Below are 25868 nucleotides of genomic sequence, written 5' to 3'. Positions count from 1 at the left end.
TGCAGTATCATAGGTTTTACAAACACCTACCCATTCATTAAATCACACTGATTTAATTTAAAACAATTTCTCTGAATCCTGATAACTTGATCCTGCCCTCAAATACGCTACGCACATTCTTGGAAAAACTGGATAATTTGGTTAGCATACTAAGAGGCCTGACAGGGAAAAAATATAATGAGTATCAAGAGATCAAGAGTAGTTAATGGACCTTGAGTTCAGCAAGGCAAATTAATTTCTGCTATGGACCAATTTGAAATATATTATGAGAACTATTTTAAGGGAATCTAAATATGATTAAAAATACCAATGTTTAGATCTACTTTCCTATAATACATGCTATAAATATGAACAATTAGTTAAAAATAGAATCTTTTATTTCACCCAGCCCATGAGGTGTTGTTGGCGTTGTACCAACAGTACTAACTACTAAATATGTAGTGAAAAACGCACCATGGTTTGTGCTATAAAAGTTTAAAGCGATTCAATAAAAATGACATTTCTAGAAAATACTCTTTTATAAAAAAAACTAGGCTTTCGTTACATTTCTCAAAAATAAAAAAGCAAACTTCAGGATGCCAATTTTCAAATTTTAAGAGGGAAGCATATTACATTCTGTCCTATTTGTCCCTTTGTGATTTATTTTAAATTTAAAGGAGTTAACTTTCTCCCTATTTCATTGAAATAAATTTTCCTTTCTTTAGCAAAAAAATCCAAAAACGTAAGTATAAGTGAGTTACATTCCCAAAGCTGCCACTTTAGAAGATGTGAATACGTGGTATTATTTAAATTCACTGTGACTCACTATTACCACAGGGTTGTTGTGAAAAGTGAGTTAATAAATATAAAAAACTTATCAGAACATTGCCAGGAATACAGAAGTGCTTAAAAAAAAAAGTGAACTATAATTACACTGTTTATAAAGCCATCTTGTTTTGCAATTCTTTCTTCACAACTATTATTAAATGTTGTTTTACAAATTCCCACAAGTTGAGACAATTCTACAATACCCACATTATCTAATACAATTTTATTTGGAATATAAAACATGGTCAGGCAATTTTTTGTATAAGGGAGTCTCACTTAGACCTAAGATAAGGCACCCAATTATAAGAGATATTCTTTCGGTGAGCTTCAGAATGGTATTTTATAAACAGGATCCTAATTTTTAAAAGGTGACTTATATTACACTAGTTTACATCCATTCTTATGCTCCTAGAGAATGAACTAAAACCCTGTGGAAGATCTGAGATGAACACATTGAGGCAGAATGGTACTTTCTCAGAACTTGCACGCGCTATCAAATACTATTACCATGAATCTCTAAAGCTAGAGTGTCTTTTAAAAAAAATAACGGCTAGTATAAGGAAGGAACTCAAAGAGATCTCTCTTCAGCTGGCTCTACAAGCAGGTATTTGGGATATGAAAAGTTTCTACTTGCAAAGCAACAGAACTGTGACTTGCTAGAGGTCGCTTTTTAAATGGCTGTAAGCAAGATGTCACCACAGGTAAATTTCAAACTTCAGAAGAGGGATTAAATAAATGCCTTTATTTATTTATTTATTTTAACTAAAAATCTCCAGGTTTAAAATATCCCTGAGAAGTAGTATTTTGGGAAAGGAATGAAAGTTTTCCTATTAGGCAAGCTTCTAATTCACAGGAGACAGAAAGGGTATATAACCGAACCGAAATTATTTATACCCAAGCCCCCATGCTCTTTAAAGGTTCAGACTTACAGTAAAAGTGGGGCTGGTCTTTCAAAGTGCTAAAAAGCCAAGATGAGAAAATGAGATATGGACTTCCCAAACCCAGCCATTACTAATCTGCACTACCGGGAGCAACTCATCTCTCACCGTTTAGTCTAAAGTAAGGACTAAAAATCAAGAGAATTAAAAAAACATATCCTTGGATTTTACATTGACTGTTACATCAGATTAATAAAGAATGAGGATTCGATTTTTTAATTCAGAGGTTTCTGCAGGAAAACTACATTCACCTTAATGCTTTTAATACAAAAGCTATATAAAGAAAGAATAACGTGGAGAAGCACTTCTGGAATGGAGGAATAAAGAATAATTTAAGGGTTTCCTTCTAGAATAATACTAAGAGGAAAAATATGAACTCAAGTGACAAGACAGTGAGAGGGCTGTATGGGCAGTTTTATTTAAGTGTAAGGAACCTGCGGGAATTTTTTGTGTAGAAAAGCACCCAAGGTTCTAAAATGACCCAGGAAGAAATAAAACCAACAGCATCCCTGGAAGTTACTTAAAAATGCCAAAAATAATGACACTCCTATGATGGCAAATTATATAATGTTTTCAACCTAAAGTTCTTTTTTTCATAGAACTTTTGATCATGCAGGCTTTAAAGTTACCACTAAATAAAAAGAACAGATTTTCCAAGTTTATGCAGCAATACCAGAGAGCAGGATTAAATGTTTAAAAAAACTTCACTGTCTACTTCCACCACAGGAATTTCCCCTAAAATCAGTTTCCACATCAGCTATAAAATGAGAGGTCTACTTGTACAGTGAACAGTTATTTTATCAATAACGTAGATACAAAGAAAACATCAGCTATGTTAAGGAAACTAGAAAACATTAAGAGAATCCAGGTGCTTAAACGTCTTAAAATTGACCAAACTTAAAAATGTCATAAATTTTCAAATCAAACAATTGAACAAAAGGCCTCTAAAATTGTTCTTAAATGCACTCAATATTCTGACAAAACATGAAAGCTAGTTAAGGTCTAAGCATTTTTACCGGCTAAAAATACCTCTTATGCTAGTAAAGGAAGAATATATCTTACTCTCGAATCCAGTTTCGTCAAGTACTTTAAAACTGCTCGTTTTGTTAATTTAGATCCATTTAAAACAGCCTTCTTCAGGAACTAGGAGGTAGCAAAATCTGGAGAATAAAGTCTTTTCTCTGATCAAAGCCCTCTCATGGTTCTCTCTTGTTCCTTTCCTGCACTATGCTTTTCTACGTGCTGGCAGCGAAGTTAAATTACTGCTCAAAGTCAGGAAGTAAGCGTCCACTGACAGCTTTATAGTGGACTTATGATGACTCCAGTAGCAAAAATTTTAAGTCCCCTAAAATTGCTTTCATTTGAGACACTGTAACTGGCTATTCCCCTTGGAATTTAGTATCTTTTTTGAGAACATTGGTTGTAATACCATTGCAGCTATCGTTTCTTTATAAACGGGCAAAAGTAATACAGCAAAAAACAGGAGTCACCATACCTTAAAGGACTTTTTCATTTTATCAACTCACACCAAATCTACAACTTAGTTTAGTAATGTACGAAGAATAAAGTCCATGATATTCTAAGTACATCTAACAAAAAATCTGAAAGAAGGTAACACCAAAAGCACCTACCGAATAAAATATGATGACTTTTATGAGTTTGGGGGCTCTATTTCTTAGATGAAAATAAACCTATAAACCTAAACTCAGCATTTATCATAACTTATTTTGGTGTAGATTAAAGACTAAAATATTCGTTTGTGTACTTGAACTATTTTATATAGTAATTCAAAAGATTGTTGTATTATATAAAGACTTTTAAGCTAAAAATTATTTTTAAAGACATATTTTTCAAAGTACTCCGTAAACTCAAACTAAGAGAAGTCTCTTCACTTAATTATCCAAGAGACCAAAATTCTGAGATCCAAACACAAGAGACAGAGTGGTAATACATTTTAATAGAATTTTTAAGATAAAATCTCCAATAATACACGATTTAGGCTACTCAAAAGTCAATACTCACTAAAAAATAAATTTCAAAGGAGTAGATATGAAAAGAACATGACCCTTCCAGATGTTACTGTAAAGAAAAAGCCTGTAATAGTAACCATCGAATCAATTTCATGGCAGCACCATGTTGCAGTTAAGTAGAATAACTATACAGCACATCAGGAAAAATGGATGGTCACAGATCAAGCTGGTGGAGTGCTATGTAGTTGACTTTAAGTCAACTGCACTGTATATGTATTTTTTAAATCAGTGAGAATGAATAACACTGAAAAAGTTGAAAGAGAAAGGACAACATATTCAAAAGGGCATTTTGAAAAAGTTCCCATTTTGCCAGATGTGATATGATAATTACAGCGAAGGAGAATTAGATTTTTTTTGGTTGTTCAAATGACTATACCAGAAGTCTAAGTCTAAATCAGAAAAAGAATATGCTTACAAGGAACACAGAGCAGAATACTGCAGTAGTTGATTTTTCCAAGTCTCTAATGGGATAGATGCAATATGGGATAATAAAAAGTGAATTCTGAAGTATGTTTAAGAAAGTTGTGGAAAAGGAGGAAAAAAAATGATGAAAAATTTCAGTCATACTATGAGAGTTTGTGTTAAAGGGAAATCAAAAAAGGAAGAATGAGCTAATCTAAAATATGAAACATACTGAAACACCAGGGCTCTACATTAACGCTTTCCCTATAAGCCACAGATAAGGAAAAAAAGAGAATTGTTCAAGAATACATCTTTACTACATACAAATCAGCAATCAAGACAGATGGAGAGCTAAACTCTAGCATCCTGAATGGCAGAGCACATTGACTGCAAAATAAATAAAAATACTTAAAACAATTCAACAAAGCAGACAAAAAACCTGCTTAAATATATGATTAAGAAGAACATATTGATGCCAAAACCCAACAAGATAATCCCAGTGGATGACAGTTTTGTGGCCAGAAGTAATCTAGGCAGATTGTATTAATGTAAAGCCCTGGTTTAAAATGCTCAAAAACAATTACCTTCCAAATAAAGTAAGTGTTCTCAAAAGTATAAAAATTCTTGATCAACTCAGTGTCATCAGACTACAGAAATAGAGTAAAAGATTTAGGTAAAAACAGAATAGGCACTACAATGTAAAAGAAATTAGAAGTATCTGTTGGATTAACTCACCTTATTAGAATGAACTGGCAAATCACATATAGAGCACAGATGGGGATAACCCTTCGGTAAGAGTCCATGGAAGTCTTCAATATTGCTACTTGGAGGAGCGCCTCTCTTTTTCTCAAAGAGAGATCTCTCTTGTAAGGGGCCAGGACCACGTCCCATCCTCTCATACTCACTGTCAAATTTATGATAGTTATGCGAGGTCTCACCAAAAAAAGAATCATCCCTACACCTTTCTCCATCTCTTAATCTGTCATCTTCATAATCCATTCTGTCATAATAACCAGATTCTTGAGAACGACTTCCATGGTCATAATCAAGCACTGGGTTGAGACTAGGACCACGATCATCAAAACTATCTCTTCTAAAGTGCCTTTTTTCTTCCCAATCATCCCTAGGTACTCTGTATGGTGGATCCCGTGTAGCAGATCTGCCATCTCTACCATAACTCAATGTAGGGCCTTCTTCAGTTCTCCTCCTTTTAAGCTGTAGAAGGATTTGGGGCAAATTCTCAGGAGTAATCTTGTCCTCTGGATAACGACTCAGTTCATCTAAGTCTCTAGCAGACAGACCAAAGCTGGCCAAAATGTTACTGGCCTGGTCTGCTTCTCCACGGTGTTGAGAAGACAAAGGAAGTGGACCTCTACTTCCGATGTTAAATATAGACTGCAAATTATGGGAAGAAGTACTAGCAGAAGACAGTGCACCTTGTTGATTCAATGAAGAACTCATTCCAAGATTCATTAAACTAGCAAGGCGTGCAGTACCCTGGTTCATCCTTCCAAGAGATGCTGGCATACTTAAAGACTGGGTAGCAGCAGCAAGAAGGCCTATTCCTGCTGCAGACAGGTCACGCCCATGACCCTGTGAGTCCCTACTGAGAGATGACTGCTGGAATGACTTGGACATTGTAGAACTATCTCTTGTCTATTTTATAGATCAAAAAAAAATTTTTTTAAGACGGCCAAAAAGAAAGCTCACACTAGAAAGCTAAGTTAACTTTGCTTCAAAAAATGGTAACGCCAAGAAAAAGGATCAATAAGGACTGGAGAATCTTCTTCAAGCTGAGAACCAGCAGACAACTCTGTAGAAAAATAAGCAATTTTAGTCATAAATCCCTTTAAGTAGATGCTGTTTTTTAGAAAAAAAAAAACAAAAAACAAAAACTTATGCATCATGTTGATAAAAAAAAAACATTTAAGATCTCAAACTTACAAGGAACTTATTACATATCTTAAATGGATTCCAGATGTATGCAGCGCCTGCATGTATTTAAAAAGCAGACTTTTGTACTAAAGTTTAACTATTAAAGGGAATTTTATACTAAGTTTAAAAACATTTAAATTGAAGGGTTAGATGTCCGAGTACATAAAAATTTCAATAAAAATATAGATGGGTCTTTTCTTTTAGAAGAATAAAATATACCCTATAGTATGATGCTTAAGTTCCAGGAGAAGACTAAAACAAACAAAAAGTCTAGGTCAGCAAGTCCAAGATGAATCAATTGTATTTTGCTTTGGAAAATGAGACCTATTATCACTACCAGAAAGAACCTAGTAAAATCATAAGTACATGAAGCTTAAGTGCCAAGTACCTACTATAGTAAGATCTAAGACCAAACACAACAGTTGAGACCTTTATGCAGCAAAATAAATTTGAGGTGAAGACAGACAGATGTAAGAAAAATAAGTCATCTCCTACTGTATAAGGATTTCTACCCATATTTAAACCATTTAACTGCCTTCTTACTGCCCATCCTACACCAGGCAGTGCTTATTTCGTATCTAATACTTTTAAGGCAAGGAGAACCAAGTCTGATCAGTACAGGAATAGGAGATCTCCCAAGAAAAACCCAGGCACAGGAAGTACAGGTAATTTAAAGAAGTGACACTCTCTCCAAGTTGGCATCAATCAATGATCATTTAATGCTTAGGGGCTACAGCACCTCTAGGGCTCAAAACAGATAAAAATGAAATCTTGGTTACAGAGATTTGTGTGAACTTTTCTCAAGAATAGTCCACCTGGGGAATTTAAATTCTGAATCTGAATACGATCACCAAGATGTCTTTCTGGATGAAAACTATTTTCAATTTCTTCCTTAAATTATCATTTTACCTTATCTTTTGTTTCAGTTACATAAGAATTTACAAAGCATTTATGATTCTCATAAAATATTAAAAGATATACATAAATGTCCTCAACGAAACAATTTTATAATCACAACTACATACATAGGTTAACTTTAAGGTTATGTTTGCACAGAATTCTATTACAAGGCATTGCGCAGACAAATTTTATACATTTGATCACTCATACACCTAAGCACTGATAGTTAATAAATTAAACTTCATTACAGCAAAAACCAGTCACTATTCAATAGTTACAAGTCTATTATGAGGCCAATTCCACCAATGATAGATTAAAGCAAGGATACACTGGACGAAAACAGTGTCAGAAGAAGTTAAAAAAAAAAAAGTTAGAGTTAAGAAAGATTAGATTTTTTAAAAAAAGATGTAATAAAAGTTAAAAAGACACCGAAATGCTATCAGAGGTGACCAGAGTTAAAGAGAATGTTTTTGCACACCAAGAAAGATGAATTTGAGAAAAGACACCAAAGAAACCAGTGCTAGATGAGATCCACTATGTAAAACTACTTAAGCGTTAAAATAAGATTATAAAAGACAAAAGTGGACTTCCTTGGATGAAAGTTTCTTTGATATGTCATGTAAACACCATACACAAATGGCAGCTAACAGGTAGAACTCTCTAAATTGTTCATGTATCCTATAAAAATACCTTAGGTGGTTTCTCAAAATATCAAGGTTATTAATTGCAGCTTTATAGCTAAAGTTTTGTATTACCGAAAAGCTAGTCTTTTGAAAGAACTATTCTTTCCCCTCAGGGAAACTCTGTAAAATATAAAAACTGACCATATTTTAAAAGAAAATGATTGTTAGAATACAGAGATCTCAATATTTTTTTCCTGTAGCTTATGTGACAACAGCGAATCTACAAAAGGTTAAGAGAAGTAAAAAGATGATAACCTTAAGACAAAACATAAAATGGATGTCAGCAAAACTCAGAAAAAGGACAACACAATGTAAATTCCAGAATTTGTAATTCCGTGAGAATAATCTTAACATTTTTGAGTTGAGTTTCAACCTAAAACGCAGTCACACACACAAGAACACGATAGTAGTATTACTAAAAAGGAACTTAAGGCCTGCTGTAGGACCTTCGATCGAAACAATTAACCAAACCAAATTCTTTAAAAAATCTTTTATTAGAAGAATTGAGAGAATTCAGACACACGTTGGCGTTGCTGAACATAAGTTGTTCCGTACAAGCCATTTTTAAAGGCTCATTTAAACAAACCTGCTGCCTATTAGTAACCCATCACAAAGGACATTTACTAAATTACTAGGAATTAATTAGCTTCTTTTACCTTATGTTTTTATCTGTAATTATACAATTTTGAAAATAACCTACTAGAATGTAGTGTCAAAACCCAATGTACCCATTAAATCTATACATTCATCAATGCAGTTATCTTTCACTTCCAAAACAAAAGCAGCTCAACCCAAAACCATTAAAAAAAAACTATCAACATTATCCATAATTTGATTTCGAAATGCCATTTTCTATAATCTGATGCTCAAATTATTAACTTCTAGGTCTTAAAAGTCATTTATATAGACAACTCTGAAGAAAAATGGAAAAGCTGTTAGTAAACTGTCCTGGAAATGTCAGCTTCTTATTCAAAATCTGAGCAAGTACTGTCCTTACGTATAGTTAGAAAATAAATTTCAGTTAATAATATTCTACCTGCATTCCATGAGCAGCTGATACTCTTTATTGGGCTTCTTTTCTTCTCCAATTAAAAGTAGTGGAATACCAGAATATTTCACAGCTCAAAGTTTAACATACTCAGAAAATTAATGTAGAACAAAAGCAAACCGTTGTTCCGTATCTGGATTTCCTCATGTGTAAAATAAAGATTACCTAATTGTCTTTTTTTGTCTTTTTTTTCCCAGAGGTTATTTAGCAGGATTACTAGAATGGGAATAAGATGGCCTTAGTTCTTAAACTATATTAAAAAAAAAAAAAAAAGGAAAAAACCTTCCACTTCTAACTTAGAAGTAAAAAATACTATGTTTTAAAGGTATCTTTACAGCCAATATTTAATTATGTTCTCGAGTTGTAAGATAATCATTCCTTAAAAACTAATTATAATTTCTTATAGTATTTCCCCCTCTGAATTACAAACACATACAAAGGAATGGTGGGAGCAAAAAATTTCAGATCTCCCAAATATTTTATCAAGCTCAAACACCCTTGTGAATTGTAAAAAAGGCCCAAATATATTTAGGGTAGCAACCAACAAAAACAATTAGTATTAAAAAAACGTCTTAACCGTATCACTGTTGGATGACAGGGATAGCTCACTATCAGTTATTTCAAAGAAACATCATTTGGAAAGGTAGATTTGATTTTTGTTATTAATCACACAAAAATATTGATTAAAGATTTCTGTGATCAAGACTTTTAAAGCAAACACCTAACTCAGTTTAAATACAAGGTTAACTACTAAGTTCTTATTACTTTCTTTCCCCAGATTACAGTCTTTTTATCGATCTTCTTCTCACACATTCACATTAATCTTTCTCACTTATTAATTTTAAAGTGGGTTTATAAAGAACTTACCAACCTAGTTTCAAGTGTTAGAAATTTTTCATTTTAATGTTAGTTAGCATTACTATATCTTTCTTCAATATATTTTCTAACTTTCATTTAAGGGTTTGATTTTTCGAATTATAATAATATCTGAGGAACTACTCAATTTCTTCCTAGAATTTGAACTACTCTAAAATCTTTTAATGTGTGCCTTTCAGTACCATAATCTCATCTTGGTACAGCAAATACCTTTAGGCAACTGGGATTTTTAAAAATAACGTATTAACGTAAATAGTAAACCCCTTAGGAAACAGACTCCCAGTTCTATTAACTTCAGTTTTGTATTGAGCAATATGTGCATCACAACACACACAAAAAGATAAAACGTTATAAAATGTAGTGCCCCAGGAAGGCTGAAAAATAGCATTAATACTTTTAAGCACTTTAAGGCTATTGCTCTTAATCCACCGACAGACCTGAATTCAACTTCTAGACCACTTCTTGATCCTTAGGTCAATGATAGATAAAAGTATTGCAGAGCGCCTTCAGCTGCTGAGAAGATAAAAAATTTTATGTTAATCAGTGGAATGGATTCCTGTTCAGGCTTGGAACAGTATTTACTTTCTTCTTCCTAGGATTTAAAAAAAATCTCCCAGTGACTTTCGATTAATTAGGCAGTAAACGTTTTCAGATTAAGGCTACTGGAATCTGATTCAAAACCCACAGCTCAGAAGAGAACTTCATTCCATTTGCCTGACACTGCTGACTCTTGATTTGATCTGATACTAACTTGGCTTACTCTCTCTCCACTTAAAACTAGAGGCTTCCCTCAAGGCTCCACTCTGCGCCCTTTAAGGTTTCCAAACTCACTCAATTAATGCTATGCTACTCTCTTGGTTTCCACAACATTTGTACAACTCTTTATTTGATAAAAACAGATTTTTGGAGCTTGAATGCTTTGATTCCAACCCTGCTTTACTACACAACAGCTATGTGAACCTTCTGCAATTTAACAGCTTCATTTTTGTTTCCTCCCATGTAAAATGGGAGTAAAAATAATACCTACACTTCTTAAGGCTGTAGACTAAGGATTAAACAAATCAGTTTGTGTAATAAACAGTTAGAATAATGTCTGGCACATAGTAAACACTCTCGTAATAATTTTTTTTTACCTAATTTAATCCTTACAAGTCTAAGAAATACAATTTATTTTTCCTTTATTTTTAGATGAGAAAACAAACTGTAGATGCAAAAAAGACTGTTCCAGGGACACATGAATAAAACCTGCTAAAGTCAAACCTGTGTTAAGACGGAAACCTGTCAGAGAAGGAAACTAAAATATCTTCCATGAATACGAGTGATTAAAAAATGCTAAGACTGTATTCTATCGAGATGGAAAACTTTTGAGACCTGGGAAAACAAAGCAGTTTCGCTGAGTACCGGTTCTCACAAGTTTCACTGCGTATCTTTTTTCATTTACGCTGTACTCCCTATTTCATATATCAACTTTAAGGTCCCATCTATTTCTATGAAAAATCTGGATTCAAAATTGGACTTTGTCACCTCCCACCTTTAAAGACCAGATTTAAAAACTGGCAGTAACCCTGACAAAGTAAGAACTGAGAAAGAAAAGCTGGTTTCTAGTGAAAGCAGACAAACATATATCTCCTCTTTACTCTCTATTGCCAATCTGTCTTTAAATTACCTTTTTGCCCTTCAAAATGCAGCCCCTGCCTTTCTATTCCCTCTGCCATAACGTTACTCAAGATTCTCAGGGTTCGTGCTTTTCATCCGGTATCCCTGCATCCACGGTCACAAGCTCATCACCTTCCAATATATAAGTCCTGAAATTTCATTCTCCTGCTGAATAGCCTACAATGGCTCCCTACTACTTTTACCACATGAAGTCCTTACTATAGTTTTTCAATGCCTTTTGCACGCTGGGGCCATCTTGTTTCTCTAAATCTATCACCCACCATATTCATACAAGAAAGGTCAGCTTGCTATTCCATTGTCAGAGTTCATGCAAATGCAATTCTCATTAGCTGGAACACATTCTCCCACTCCTCATTCAAGAAGCCCTGGTTGCATAGCGGTTAAGAGCTACAGCTGCTAACCAAAAGGTCGGCAGTTCAAATCCACCAGGCGCTCCTTGGAAATTCTATGGGACAGTTCTACTCTATCCTATAGAGTCGCTAAGAGTTGGAATCAACTAGAAGGCAACACGTTTTTTGTTCTCATTTAATAACACTGTTAATTCTCTTTAGGCACAAAAACCAAACCAGTTGTCACTGACTTGATTCCAACTCATGGGAACCCCCATGTTTCGCAAAACAGAACAGACTCCATAGGGTTTTCATCGTTGTGACTTTTTTGGAAGATCACCAGGCCTTTTTTCTGAGGTGCCTCTGGGTGGATTCAAATCACCAACCTTTCAGTTGGTAGCCAAGCGCTTAACCATGTGCACCACCCAAGGGGCTCCTTTAGGCCCAAATCTATTGCTATCGAGTTGATTCTGATGCATAGGGCCCCTACAGGACAGGGGTTTCTAAAGAATGGCTGGTGGATTCAAAATGCCAATCTTTTGGTTAACCTTAGCTCGCCATTATCTACGTTCAGGCCTCCCCTTTTATTCACGCAATAGGTTATGAACACTACCCATAAAAAAACCCACTGCCGTTGAAGTCGATTCTGACTCATAGTGACCCTATAGGCACTATCGTGTATACAAATACCCATGAATCTAACACCCAACTGTAGAAACATTAAGACCACCTTAGAAACCTTCCATCTGCCAGTTTCGAAGGCACTCCCCCTTAAGTGTATCCTTAAAGATGTGTTTTTGAACTTTATACAAATTGACTTAATACATATGTATTGTTCTTACTCTTTAAAATTGATTTATACACACTTATACACTAACAGGAAACCCTGGTGGCTTAGTGGTTAAGTGCTATGGCTGCTAACCCAGAGGTTCTAAGTTCGAATCCGCCAGGCGCTCCTTGCAAACTCTATTGGGCAGTTCTACTCTGTCCTCTAGGGTCGCTTTGAATCGGAATCAACTCAACGGCAGTGGGTTTGGTTTTATACATAAACAAATTAGATCTACATTTCATTGCCGTATAGATGTTATGGCACATATCCATTCTGAAGATGGACATTTAGGCCATTTCCAATTTATTGCTAATACCAAGAATGTTCCTATGAATATTCTGTGTCTCCTTGTGGTTAAATGCAAAACTTCCCTCCTCCACGTGCTTTTCCAGAATACTATGCTCTACCCATGAACAGACAGGACTGTTAAAACTGATCTGTTGTTTCACATCTTCACAAAAGAATATTTTAAGTACAAATGTATACATTTATCTGATATTACTGTTTCTTCCCAACTACTGCTCAAGTCAGGCGACCAAACGCTTGCAAATTTTCACATGTAGCATAGGTTCTTCTATAAGTCACTATATCAAAGAGAAATATTTAATATGCTTCTACTTCTCAGAGAATGGAAAAACCATATGAATCACCTTGGAAGATCTGAAAGCTGTCCATCTTCTAACTGAAAAGCAACCAATGATACTACAATCAATGAGCCTATTTAGACCCCTAATATTAATTACTGCTTTTCATACTAACAGCATTTATTGCCACCCACCACACCTTACCATAGAAGTTTGTTGTTTTCCCTCTTTGCCCTCTGCCAAGCAGCAGAAGCCCAAAGAACCACCGCCCCCCAAATCCCTGTGAGTATCCTTTTATTTTTTCCCCCTACTAACCTACTTCTGTACCAACAACCACAGGCTACTAGCCCTACTAGTGAGACTGTAGATCAAAGAGAATGTCAGAGACACTATTTTTTAAATAAGGTTGCAGGAAAAAAACACAAGTCTTTTATGTCAACTATCCTTTAAATTTTGAAATAGTTCTAGAAAATCAAAAAACCTAAACTTTCATTGCTACTTCATGTAGATTTTAATTTCAAAGAGTTTTGAGTGTTATTTACCCAGAAAAATCAGGGCTTTATATACAATTAGAAAATTATGTCTAAGCCACATCATATCCAAGCGGTCCATCCCACAAAGACCTGCCATAGTAATAAATTACATGCAGGTCATTAAAGACAGCACAGCACTTTATCATTTACTTCTTACTATATTACAAGTTTACATCTAAGCTTATAGTAGTAAAAAGCCATAATAAGGCAAAAAGTAAAGTTCAACTCTTTTAAAAAATCATTTATAAAATTCCTTTTCAAGGTTAAAAAAAACAAAAACCAAACCCAGTTCCGCTGAGTCAATTCTGACTCATAGCAACCCTATAGGACAGAGTAGAACTGCCCCATAGTTTCCCAGGAGCACCTGGCGGATTCGAACTGTGGCCCTTTGGTTAACAGCTGTAGCACTTAACCACTATGCCACCAGGGGTTCCTTTTCAAGGTTATATACCTAAAAGTCTCTTGATCCATACTTACGTTCTCTGTCTTTTAGTTCTCCACTACACTTCTCTATATACAAACCTTTCAATCAAGAATTTCAGAGCTCCTGATCTTGATAAGAAAGGCCCACTACATGGCTTAAGTATTATAAATTATTGTACTTGATTTCCTGACGCATTTGTAAACTTGGAAAAAACCAATGATACAAAAAATTGCAAAACTAAACTGTGTCCACAACCCTTCCACCCCATCCCCCCCAAATCTAGCTTCGTTCGCTCCAAATGTTGGGTCAGTCATCTACTCTTATCACCTCTTACAAATGTGGGAGAGTTTTAATGTAATCCTAACTAAACCCACTGCCATCAAGTTGATTCCGACTCATAAGGACCCTATAGGACAGAGCAGAACTACCCCATGGGGTTCCCAAGGCTGTATTCTTTACGGAAGCAGACCGCCACATCTATCTTCCATGGAGTTGCTGACCTTTTGGCTCACAGCTGAGCACTTAACCACTGCACCACCAGGGTTCCTTAATCCTAAAAGAGGTACATAAAAACAGAGAAAAAGCACTCTTCACTAAAAGATTCTTGTAAGAAAAACATCTAACAAACCATTATTCAATTCCAGCCATCAAAATGGTTTCACTCTTAAAATAGCTGATGCTGCAGTTCATATCGTAACCTAATTAGTATTAGACCCAATAATAAAACAGCAAGTTTAATCTTTATATAATATTTTCAGACACGCTTGTTTACACATAATAACCTGAATATCTTATGCAATAAGGACTAATTTTTGTCACTTGAATACCCGGTACACATCAGGCTTCATGAAGTGGGCTCACTTCTAATCTCAATTCCTCTTTAAAAATACAAGGGATTCTAAACAACAAACAAGAAACTCCAGGATATCTGAAGTTTCCGTTTAATCACTTCTAGAATTTACAATTTTTTTTAAACTTCCTTTCTTACATAAAACTAAAAAGAATTTCAGAAAAAAAAAAAAAAAGGGATACAGAAATCATCCATAATGCCAACATACAGTTACCAACATTTTTTGGTGTTATCTCCCCTCTATTTTTATGCTTACTGACATGTTCTTTCTAAAAACAAACAAAAAAAACCCAAATTTGACATCAACTTAATTTTATTATGTTTTTCTTTCCAGTCAGTATTATGTACCATTACCATTTCCCCCTCATTATCAAAACCAAACCAGTTGCTGTCGAGTCCATCCCAACTCATGGCATCCCCAGGTGTGTAAAAGTAGAACTGTGCTCCATATTGTTTTCAACGGCAGATTTTTCTGAAGCAGATCGCCAGATCTCCCTTCTGAAGTGCCTCTAAGCACAGTTAACTGTGTGAGCTACCCAGTGCAGTGACTCCCTCCCATCATTACTCTCCTTAAAGACTGTTTTAAATTGTTGTATAGATTTGCATTTGATGGTTACAATACAGTTAACAGATTCCCAACTGTTCAAACTTTAGACTTTTCACATTTAACAGCCCTATGTTAAAGGAATCTTTGACACATTATTTTCTCATAAGCTCCTGTAAGTTAAATTTTTCCATTTCAAGGCCTATACAATGAAGCCCCCTAGACTGAATCAAGATCCAAAGGGGTCTAGACCAGACTGGTAGCAGTACCACTGGTTAACTACGTAACAACCACCACCTCCCTGGATTTTAACCTTTTCTTTCTTCCATAAAACTAGGAATTTGAACTAAATTCAAACTAAAATACAACAGACATTATTGTTGTGTTCATCACTTGATCAAGGGTGGTTAAATCCTAAATTAGATTAAAAACGCTGTATAAAAGCAAACCCATACCGAGAATAGATGCACTACTTAAAATAATGTAATCAATGTTACTGAACTGTACATGCAGAAATTGTTCAGATAGTGTTGTTTTAAGTTTATTTTTCACAATTAAAAAAAAAAAAAACAAGAACAGCACATCCACATACACAGTTGAAGTACAAGCTAATATTATATGACGTTAACTTCAAAGTAAGAAATGCAATTTAAAGCACTTCAACACAAATATCTTCTGGCTAAACAATCTTTCCCAAATCTTACATAAGCAACCAGAAGAATCTTCATGAAGCATTTCAATTGTTTAATTTCATGTTTGCAAAAATATTCTAGCCAAGTGGAAAAGGCATAATCAGAATATTTTGCAACAAAAATGTCTCCCCCACCCTTCTTCATTTCTAAAACAATTTATTGTTGAAAACTATGTTAACAGACTGTGTAGATGACATAGCCGTTAGGAAAATAATGAATTTTAAAGACGAAAGTTTATTTTCAATATTTACGAAAACAGCCTAAAATAAAAATTTTACCCACTATCAACTATTCCGTAATTTTTAAGTATATTGTACTTGGGAGAAAAATGTGCTTAGCCGACTATTTTCAATCCCGAACCAAGCTTTGTTCAACACGCAGAACACAGTATCCATACAAAATGACAACGACCTGCGAAAATCAACGGCTCTGAAATTATTCCAGTGCACGTGAAAGACGAGAAATTTCGAATCGCCATAACCATTCTAGAAATGTGAAGCAAATTCCGAAAACCTGTTAACTGATCCAATAGGATTATTACACAAAATAGGGTATTTCACAGAATAGGGCCACAGAAGACGATAAACACCTAGGGGATATTCATCCACAGTAAAGAGTGAAACGGGAAAGTCCCCTTTACAACATTAAAAAAGGGCACGATGCTAGCAATAAAAAGAACAACGATGCGGCGAATACACCACGGTACTCCAAGCCCTTTGTCTGGAAACCGGAAGGTCCCACACCACGCAACCCTCCAGAGGAGGCTGAACTAAATAGTATTTTGATAAATAGAAAAACGATGTGAGGCGACTCTCTAAACAAGAGCTAATCTCCTGCCTCTCTGCGTAGTGCAGAAGGCTTTATCTGCGACCCAATACAAAAAACAAGCGTTAACGTTTCATTTTTCGGCCATTTTTAACGCGATGGGGTGGGGGTGGGGAGGAATTGTTCCAGATGTCCGGCTAAAATCGCGTGTGGGAGGGGGGACGAGGGTGGGGGAGTCTTAGTGGGTGCTATGACGTGATGGCCTAGAAGGGGCACAAAGGCCATAATAGGTAAGGAAAGAAACATTAGTCAAATGGCTAAGGGTTTTCGGAGTATGCGAAATCCTCCATCTTGGGGCACATTTGCAGGCGCAGAGGGGAAAAACGCAAACGCACTACGAATCCCGTAAATGGGGCAAGCGCTGTACGACGATTTCACTTTCTTACTTACTCCCCAACCGGGGGCCCCTAATGGACACTCGGTCCCTCAGGCCTCGAGCGCTCCCCCTCCCCGCCCCAGCGCTGCGGCCCTCGTGTAACGGGCACGTCGTCCCGCCCCCGCCCACAGCAAGCCCAGGGCGCGGGAAGCTCGGCCACTCGGCAGCCCTCCGCGCCCCCAAACTCAACCTCCACATCCCGGGCCCTTGACTAGCTGCGTATATCCCCCTCGAACCGCTCACCTCCGCGGCTCGTGGAGGCTGGCTGCGCCGCCACTGCGCTCCTAACATGGCGGCCGCCGATCAGGCGGTTCACATACGCAGCGCGGCGGGAGGCAGAGCGGGCGAGCGGGAGCGAGCAAGAAAGGCGCGCCGCCGGCTCCCCGCGGCTCTTGTGGCCGTCGCTGCCGCCTCCCGGCGAGCGCGGAGAGCCCCCAACCACACCACCCAGACTCTTACCCGCCTCACGCCTACCTTAAGAAAACGGGAGAGGGAAAAGGAGAGGTACCTCTCTCTCTCCCAGCGAGCGGGACACGAAGACTCCCACAATCCCCCGCAGCAACGGCGCTAGTAGGAGGTGGCTGCAGCGGCTGCTACCCAAGAGCTAAATCCACTCTCGCGAGAGCGCGCCCCCACCCTCTCGGGTCCAGTTTCGGCGCGCGCCAGGCGCCGCCCCTGACGGCACAAGCACCTTGTAAGAGTTTTGCGTTCCCGTCGTCGTTCTCTTATGCTGGAGCCCGCCTCTCCTATACCCAGCTGAGGCGGGAAATGGACTGAAAGCCATAGCAACGGAGTTCGAGTCCCATTTCCTGAAAAGGTGTTTTCAGCCCCCAAATTGCATAGTGCAAAGATTTAACAGAAGTGTGTCGTAGGAGTCCTTGGCTTAGACTCTACTTACGCTAATTCCCCGATTACTTGCCGAAGAATTGTAGGAAGCGCCAGGGAAAAGGGCCAGAGGGAATACCATTTTGGCTGCTTGCCAAATCAGGAATTCAATGGAGGAGGTTTACTGGATGGGGCTGGGGGAGACGGCGAGCTCTTTCCCCCCAAATGACCAAACTAAATAGTAAAGGGTTTTAACACGATAAGGAGCCTTAGAAGCATGGCTACTCACTAAAAGGTTGGAAGTTCCAACCCACCCACTGGCTTCTCAGGAGAAAGACTTGGCAATCTGCTTCCCATAAATATACAAGAAAATCCTATGAGGCAGTTCTACTCTGTCACTTGGGCTTGCTGAATTGGAATAGCATCTAAGGCACCCAGCACAGACAACACAATAAGCATTTTACCTTGGTACTATGATCATCCCCTTTGATAGGTGAGGAACCCCTGTGGCGCAGTGGTTTAAGTGCTTGGCTGCTAACACAAAGGTCAGCGACTAGATTCCACTAGCTGAGGGAGAAAGCTGTGCCAGTCTGCTTCGGTAACGATTTACAGCCTTGGAAACACCAATGGGGCAGTCCTACAGGATCTCTATGAGTCGGAATGGGCTTGACTGCAGTGGGTTTTGATAAATTAGAAAACAGAGACGTAAAAAGGTCATGTAATTTAGCCAAGGTGACAAAGCTAGTAAATGGGGTCAGTCTGACTTCTTGAAGACTCTTAACCAGATAGCTAAGTATATATAATACCTGATGGTGGCATTGCTGTAAAAATTAAGTTAACCTTTCAGCCTAGTGGCCTTTGATATATCCACCAAGTATGTAGCAAACCCCTGGTTCACAAGATTGCTTTACTTCAATCTAATTTAGTCAGTGATTCCAGAAATACTTCTGGAATACTTCTCTCGGTGGTTAGGCCTCAGGAAAACGAGCGACACAAAAGCAAACTTTGTTCTTAAAAAGCTTGTGTTATATACAGACATCGGATCAATAAATATATGTACAAGGCCGTTACAGCTGAGTAACTTGAGGGGTGGGAAGCTTTCTTAAGTTACTGAAGTTTGAACTAATATATGATGGGTAGGCATTAACTGGAATCTCAGGGTAGTGCAAACAGTTAGGTACTAGGCTGCTAACCAAAAGCTTGAGTTCACCAAAGGTTTGAGTTCACCCAGAGGGACCCTCAGAAGAAAGGCCTGGCAATCTACTTCCAACAAATCAGCCTTTGAAAACCCTAAGTGTTCTAATCACACACGGGGATGCCATCAGACCAAACTGACTGGACCCAACTGGTTTGATGCTAGGCATTAACTAGGTGAAGGGGAGAAGTAATTTCCAGGTAGGCAGAAGGAACAGCATATATGAAGACCTTGAGGTAGACTTTGGCTGGAAAGTTAGGTTACATTTATTCAAATATAGACTGACAGGCAGGCACCTGAAGTCAGAGATAAATTAGTGATTTCAAGTTCTGCTTAATAACATTAAACTTTTCAAACCTTTTTAAAGCATTGTGCTGGCCATTTAGCAAAACCTCTTGGTAAGTCATTAACAGATTTCTGAAAAATCATTCTGGCTCCACTGTGAAGATAATGGAGCGGGAAAAGATTGAGAAGACCAGGGAACCAGTAGGTTAATATATTTATGAGGAAAAGAGACAAGTCATATATTTGACAAGATATGGAGATGAGGGAGAGAAATATGGATGAATGACAAAAGGACAGTTGACAGGGCTATTTATTAAGAAAAGGAGCACTGGAAGAGGATCGGCTAGGGAGACAAAAGGGTAAGTTCAGTTTGAGACACATTTTTAATACATGGGAAATACAGGTCTTCAGCTCAGGAAGAAGCGAGCAAATAAAGGGTTAGTGGCAAATTTATAAGTGAATGAAGTAAGTGAAGCAATGGAAGTTGAAAGATGAGAAGACAGTATCATGAAGAGGCCATAGGATCAAGCCAAGGTATAGCTGAATGGCAAAGGAGACTGAAGGGGCTGAAGAAGGTAGAGAGAGCAGAAGAATGTTAAGAGGAAAAGGTGAATACAGGAATAAACTGTAGGTGGTGCTCTGAAAGCCAGAACATTTCAAAGATAAAGTGATCAGCAAGGTCAAATATTACCAAGAGGTCAATATGATGAGCAAAAACACCTAGAAAATTTAGCAACATTTAAAAGTCATTGGTAACATTGAGAATTGCTTCCAGTAAAGTGGGAGAAGACTGGAGGGTCTGAGAGTATGGAAAGGAGGGAGACGCAAACTACCCAAATGCAGAAAAATTTTGGCTAGAGACCAGAGGAGGAAGCTTGTTTTAATACGGGAAAGACTTAAACACAATTAAAGTATTTTTTATCATAGAAAAGGGGTGGTTGAAAAGACAGGGAAGAGAATGGATAATCTGTAATGGAGATTCCTAAAAGAATAAATGAGATCTGTAGACAGAGATGCCTCTACTATAACAAGAGAAATGGAGGACAGGATGGTGCTGAAGAATTCACTAAGTTTGGTGGAAGGAAGACAGGCACTACTGAGGTAACTTCAATTTCTCTGTGAAGTAGGTATCTATTGAGGTGGGCTGGAGTTGTAAGGAGCAGAAAATTCTGAAATAGCCATTGTGAAAACTAGGACTTCAGTTTTAGGGCTCAGATGAATTTAGTGATCAGGAATGTTATTTTAACTAATGTGCCATACTGTATGATTTTCTACAGGCTTGGAGAAGGCATTAGGCAGGATTTACTAAGAGTCTAAGTATCTTCTTTCCACAACAAATCTGATCATCTTCCTATTCTTTGAGCATTTGATTCCAACACACTCCTGTTGTGCCCAGCTCTCAGATGCTCTCTGGAAGCCAGAAACATGTCTGCATGTCAAATTTCAGTTCAGATATGTACCTACCCATGTATTTGTATATGGCTGTAATGCCATCTGGTGATCATGTGGAGAAAAAGTCTGAAACTTTAATTCAGTAATTGCTTATTGAACGTCTGCCTAAAGATGTTGCAGGTCAAAGTATTACAGATGCTTACAATATATTACAATGAAGGCACAAAGGAGACCAGCATTAATACAAATCCATTTGTCAAATGCCTATTCCATGCAGGACACTACTTGGTCTTCTGAGGGAGATGGACAAGGAAACCTGACAGTCTGGCCTCAAGATGGGCTTGGGTGAAGAGAGACTGATCACATTAGTGTTACTTATGAGTGGGTGTGGTGTGTATCATAGATGGCAAAGAATGAGGCCTTAGATCAAGAATTGCTGTTGAGACTTTTGAGAGGTCTAAGTGAACCCCTGGTGGTGTGGTGGTTAAGAGCTCGGCTGCTAACCAAAAGGTTGGCAGTTAGAAACCCTACAGAGCAGTTCTCTTCTGTTCTACAGGGTTGCTGCTATAAGTCGGAACTGACTTGATGGCTACAGGTTTTTTTTTTTTTTTTAAATGAAAGGTTAAACAAAAAAAACCAAACCCAGTGCCGTCGAGTTGATTCCGATTCATAGTGACCCTAGGTACAGCTAAATAGTGGAAGCCTTTAAATGTTAACATAGAATTTTGGTTTGAACTAGTAATGAAGACCTTCTACAGTTTTGAGCAGCGCAAGACAAACGTTAAGAGAGTAAGGGCAAATTTTTTAAGTACCACCCAACTCATTAAAACTGATTCATTAGTTGAATATGATTAGCCATGTCACCGATAACACTCCTTTTCTTAAAGGTTCTTTTGAATAAAAAAAATTAAACTTGACAAAAGTAAAAGGTCTAAGTAAAATGTTGCAAAATGGGATTAACACCTCTGAACTCAATTATTTTCAATTCCCAGTGCAGCTGTAACAAAAAATACTACAAGTGGGTAGCTTTAAAAACAAAGTTTATTGTCTCAGTTTTAGAGGTTATAAGTCCAAAGCAGGGGGTAGAGTCGTTGTCAGTAGCCCCCAGCATTCCCTGGCTTGTAGATTCCTCAGTCTCATCCCCCGTTGTGTCGCTCACCTTCTGTTTTCCCTTTTTATAAGAAACTACTCACGAGGGAATACATTTAGGATGTACCCCAGTGCAGCCTGACCTCATTAACATACAAAAGAAAACATCTATTTCCAAACAGGTGATATCTCCAAGTATACGGGTTAGGACTTCAACGTAACTTTCTGGAAGACACAACTCTATCCATTAACAATAATCAGTTGACACTCAGCAAATATTATTTAAAAGCCTATTATATGCCAGGAAAAACTGAGTACACAGTAGTTAAAGGGACTCTGCTCCCATGTTGCCCAGAAATCTGGTAGAATTGTACTATACTAAGCAGTGTAGTACTAGGACAGCATTGTGACTAGCTTACACCAATAGAATGCAGAAATGCATCTTTCATCCACTTAAAACCTAGTTGCAATCCTATGAGAAACCCATGACCTATCAAGGCTATATGAAAGAGGACCAAGGAAGGCCCTCTAGTCAACAGCACCAGCTGAGCATCCAGGAGGCAGCCATTACCAGCTGCCAGCCAAAGTGGGTGAGTAACCAAGAGAGCTATCCTGGAAGTTCCAACCCAATCCCAGCCAAATCCATGTAGAATACAACCACCCACTAAGTCCAGAAAGTTTTATTAAACGGTGCTGTTCTAGAACAGACTCCATAAGTTTATGTCAAGGGCCAGATAGTATTTTAGGATTGTGCCCACATGGTCTCTCTGCCACACTCAACTCTACCATTGTAGTGCAAAACCAGCCATATACAATTATGCCAACAAGTGAGCATAGCTGTGTTCTACTAAAATTAAAATTTCACAAAATGAAATATTTCAATTGTATTTTAATTGTCTGGTCAGAGGATGCACGTTTTTAATCTTAAAAACTAAACTGCCCTCCACAGAGGTTGTACCAATTTATTCTGAACAAATAAGTGTCTTGTTTTCCCACTTTGATAACTGTTATTGTAATCTGTTTGAAAATCTGATGGCTGAAAAATGGAATCTCAACTATAATTTTTATTTGCATCTCCTATTAATACTGGGGTTAAGAATCACCTGTGAACTATTCATATCTTTTGCCCATTTATCAAATTTTTAGGTTTTTACTTTTTGATTTATAAAAATTTTGTAAAGGAAAACACTTGGGAAGCATCTCTTAGCCTTTTTTGTTATTTATGGTGTTTTGGCATTCAGAATTTTCTTTAATGAAAATTAACACAGTTCTAGCACATGGTCAACATACAGTAAATGCTGCCAATATTCTAGAGTGAGACACTAACCTCTACTGTATATTTATACCAATACCCTAAAATGACAAAAAAAAAAAAAAAAACACATATAATTAATTACTTTTATATAGCCCCACAGTAAACATGTTAAAGTTCCCATTTAAATCTGCTTTTAACAAGTTTTATCCTGGCACCTACCTGGCAGTGCTATGCCTGCTAGTAAAATACGATCTGTACGCTATATTTGCACTGAAAAATGTTTAACAAATTTCCGTAACTATAAGATATTTACAGATTACCAAAAAAGTAACAGAAATCTCACATATACTTGAGTGAACAGATATCTCAAATTTGAACAGTAAATTCTCTGTGAATCCACTATGTTTAATATTTCTGAAGCTAAATTTATCTGCAAGTATCTGTGCACTAGGTTATAACAAGAAATCCTGGTGACATAGTGATTAAGAACTATGGCTGCTAACCAGAAGGCTGGCAGTTCAAATCCACCAGGCACTCCTTGGAAACCCTGTGGGGCAGTTCTACTCTGTCATATAGGGTTGCTCTGAGTCGGAATCGACTCAACGGCAACAAGTTAGGTTATAATGACCGAAAAGCAGACAAATTGTGGGATGACATCAAGGACATTATACATGAAGAAAGCAAAAGGCCATTAAAAAGACGGGGGAAAAAAGATCGAAATGGATGTCACAAGGGGCTCTGAAACTTGCTCTTGAACTAGTAGCTAAAGCAAATGGAAGAAATAATGAAGTTAAAGAGATGAACAGAAGATTTCAAAGGATGACTCAAAAAGACAAAGTATTTTGCACGTGCAAAGACCTGCAGTTAGAAAATCAAAAGGGAAGAACACACTTGGCATTTCTGCCAAGAACTGAAGAGAAAATTCAAGCCTTGAGTTGCAATATTGAAGGATTCTATTGGCAAAATACTGAACGACACAGGAAGCATCAAGAGAAGATGGAAGGAATACGCAGTCCCTGTACCAAAAAGAATTGGTAGACGTTCAACCATTTCAGGAGGTAACATAATCAAGAACCGATGGTACTGATGGAAGAAGTTCAACCTGCACTGAAGGCACTGGTGAAAAACAAGGTTCCAAAAACTGATGGAATACTGATGGAGATGTTTTAACAAACAGATGCAGCACTGGAGTCCAAGAAGTTTCTATACCAAAAAATCTGGAAGATGGCTACCTGGCCAACCAACTGGAAGCGATCCATATTTGCGCCCATTCCAAAGAAAGGTGATCCAGTGGACTGCAGAAACTATCAAACATTATCATTAATATCACGTGCAAGTAAAATTTTGCTGGAAATCATTCAAAAACAGTTGCAGCAGTACATTGACATGGAACTGCCAGAAATTAACCCAGATTCAGAAGAGGATGTGAAACAAGGAGTATTATTGCTGATGTCAGATGGATCTTGGCTGAAAGCCGAGAATACTAGAAAGATGTTTACCTGTGTTTTATTGACTATGCAAAGGCATTTGACTGAGTGGATCATAACGAATTATGGTTAACATTGGGACACATGGGAATTCCAGAACACCTAACTGTGCTTGTGCAGAACCTGTACATATACTACGAGGCAGTCATTCAAACAGAACAGGGGGATATTGTGGTTTAAAATCAGGAAAGCTGTGTCAGGGTTGTATCCTTCACCATACTTAGTCAATCTGTATGATGAATAAATAATCCGAGAAGCTGGACTATATGAAGAACTTGGCATCAGAATTGAAGAATCACTTATTAACAGCCTGCAATGAAGAGATGACACAACCTTGTTTCTAAAAGCTAAGAGGACTTGAAGCACTTACTAATGAAAATCAAAGACTACAGATTTCAGTATGGATTACACCTCAACACAAAGAAAAAAGTCCCTACAACTGCACCAATAAGCAACATTATAAGCAGAAAAAATATTGAAGTTGTCAAGGATTTCATTTTACTTGGATCCATGATCAACGCTCATGGGGAGCAGCAGTCAAGAACTCAGTGGACATGTAGCATTGAGCAAAACTGCTGCAAAAGACCTCTTTTGTTAAAAAACAAAGATGTCACCTTGAGGACTAAGGTGCATCTGACCCAAGCCACAGTACTTTCAATGAAAAAGGAAAGCCAAAGAAGAATTGATGCATTTGAATTACAGTGCTGCCGAAGAATACTGAATATGCCATGGATTGCCAGAAGAACAAAAAAATCTGTCTTGGAAGAAGTATAGCTAGAATGCTCCTTAGAAGCAAGGATGGCAAGACTTCACCTTCTGTACTTTGGACATGTTTTCAGGAGGGAACAGTCCCCAGAGAAGGACATCATGCTTAGTAGAGGGTCAGTGAAAAAGAGGAAGACTCTCAGTGGGATGGAATGACACAGTGGCTGCAACAATGGGCTCAAACATACCAACAATTGTGAGGATGGTACAGGACCAGGCAGTCTCGTTTTTTTGCACACAGGGTCGTTAATGAGGTGGAAGCAACACAACGGCATCTAACATCAGGCTGTATC

The 25868-nt window shown here is 37.5% G+C and overlaps 1 protein-coding gene across 10 annotated transcripts in view; it reads right to left on the bottom strand.

Annotated features, from left to right (window-relative positions):
* The window catches only part of MATR3 (matrin 3), a 49195-nt gene that overhangs the window by 13792 nt on the left and 9535 nt on the right, over nucleotides 1–25868 (bottom strand). For 3 of the 10 annotated variants that reach the window (XM_049873756.1, XM_049873762.1, XM_049873761.1), the window contains exons 1-2: nucleotides 17757–17865; nucleotides 4913–5990 (exon numbers count right to left, since the gene is read on the bottom strand). The exons of 1 other annotated variant lie outside the window; for it this stretch is intronic. In XM_049873756.1, the coding sequence (XP_049729713.1) occupies nucleotides 4913–5815 (903 nt within the window). In that variant the 5' untranslated portion in view covers nucleotides 5816–5990; nucleotides 17757–17865. 6 more of the 10 variants (XM_049873759.1, XM_049873757.1, XM_049873760.1 and 3 more) reach the window with 5 other exon arrangements.

Source organism: Elephas maximus, chromosome 2 (assembly GCF_024166365.1).
Source record: "Elephas maximus indicus isolate mEleMax1 chromosome 2, mEleMax1 primary haplotype, whole genome shotgun sequence".
Taxonomy (NCBI): Eukaryota; Metazoa; Chordata; class Mammalia; order Proboscidea; family Elephantidae; genus Elephas; species Elephas maximus.
This window is presented reverse-complemented; position numbering and strand designations above follow the sequence as displayed.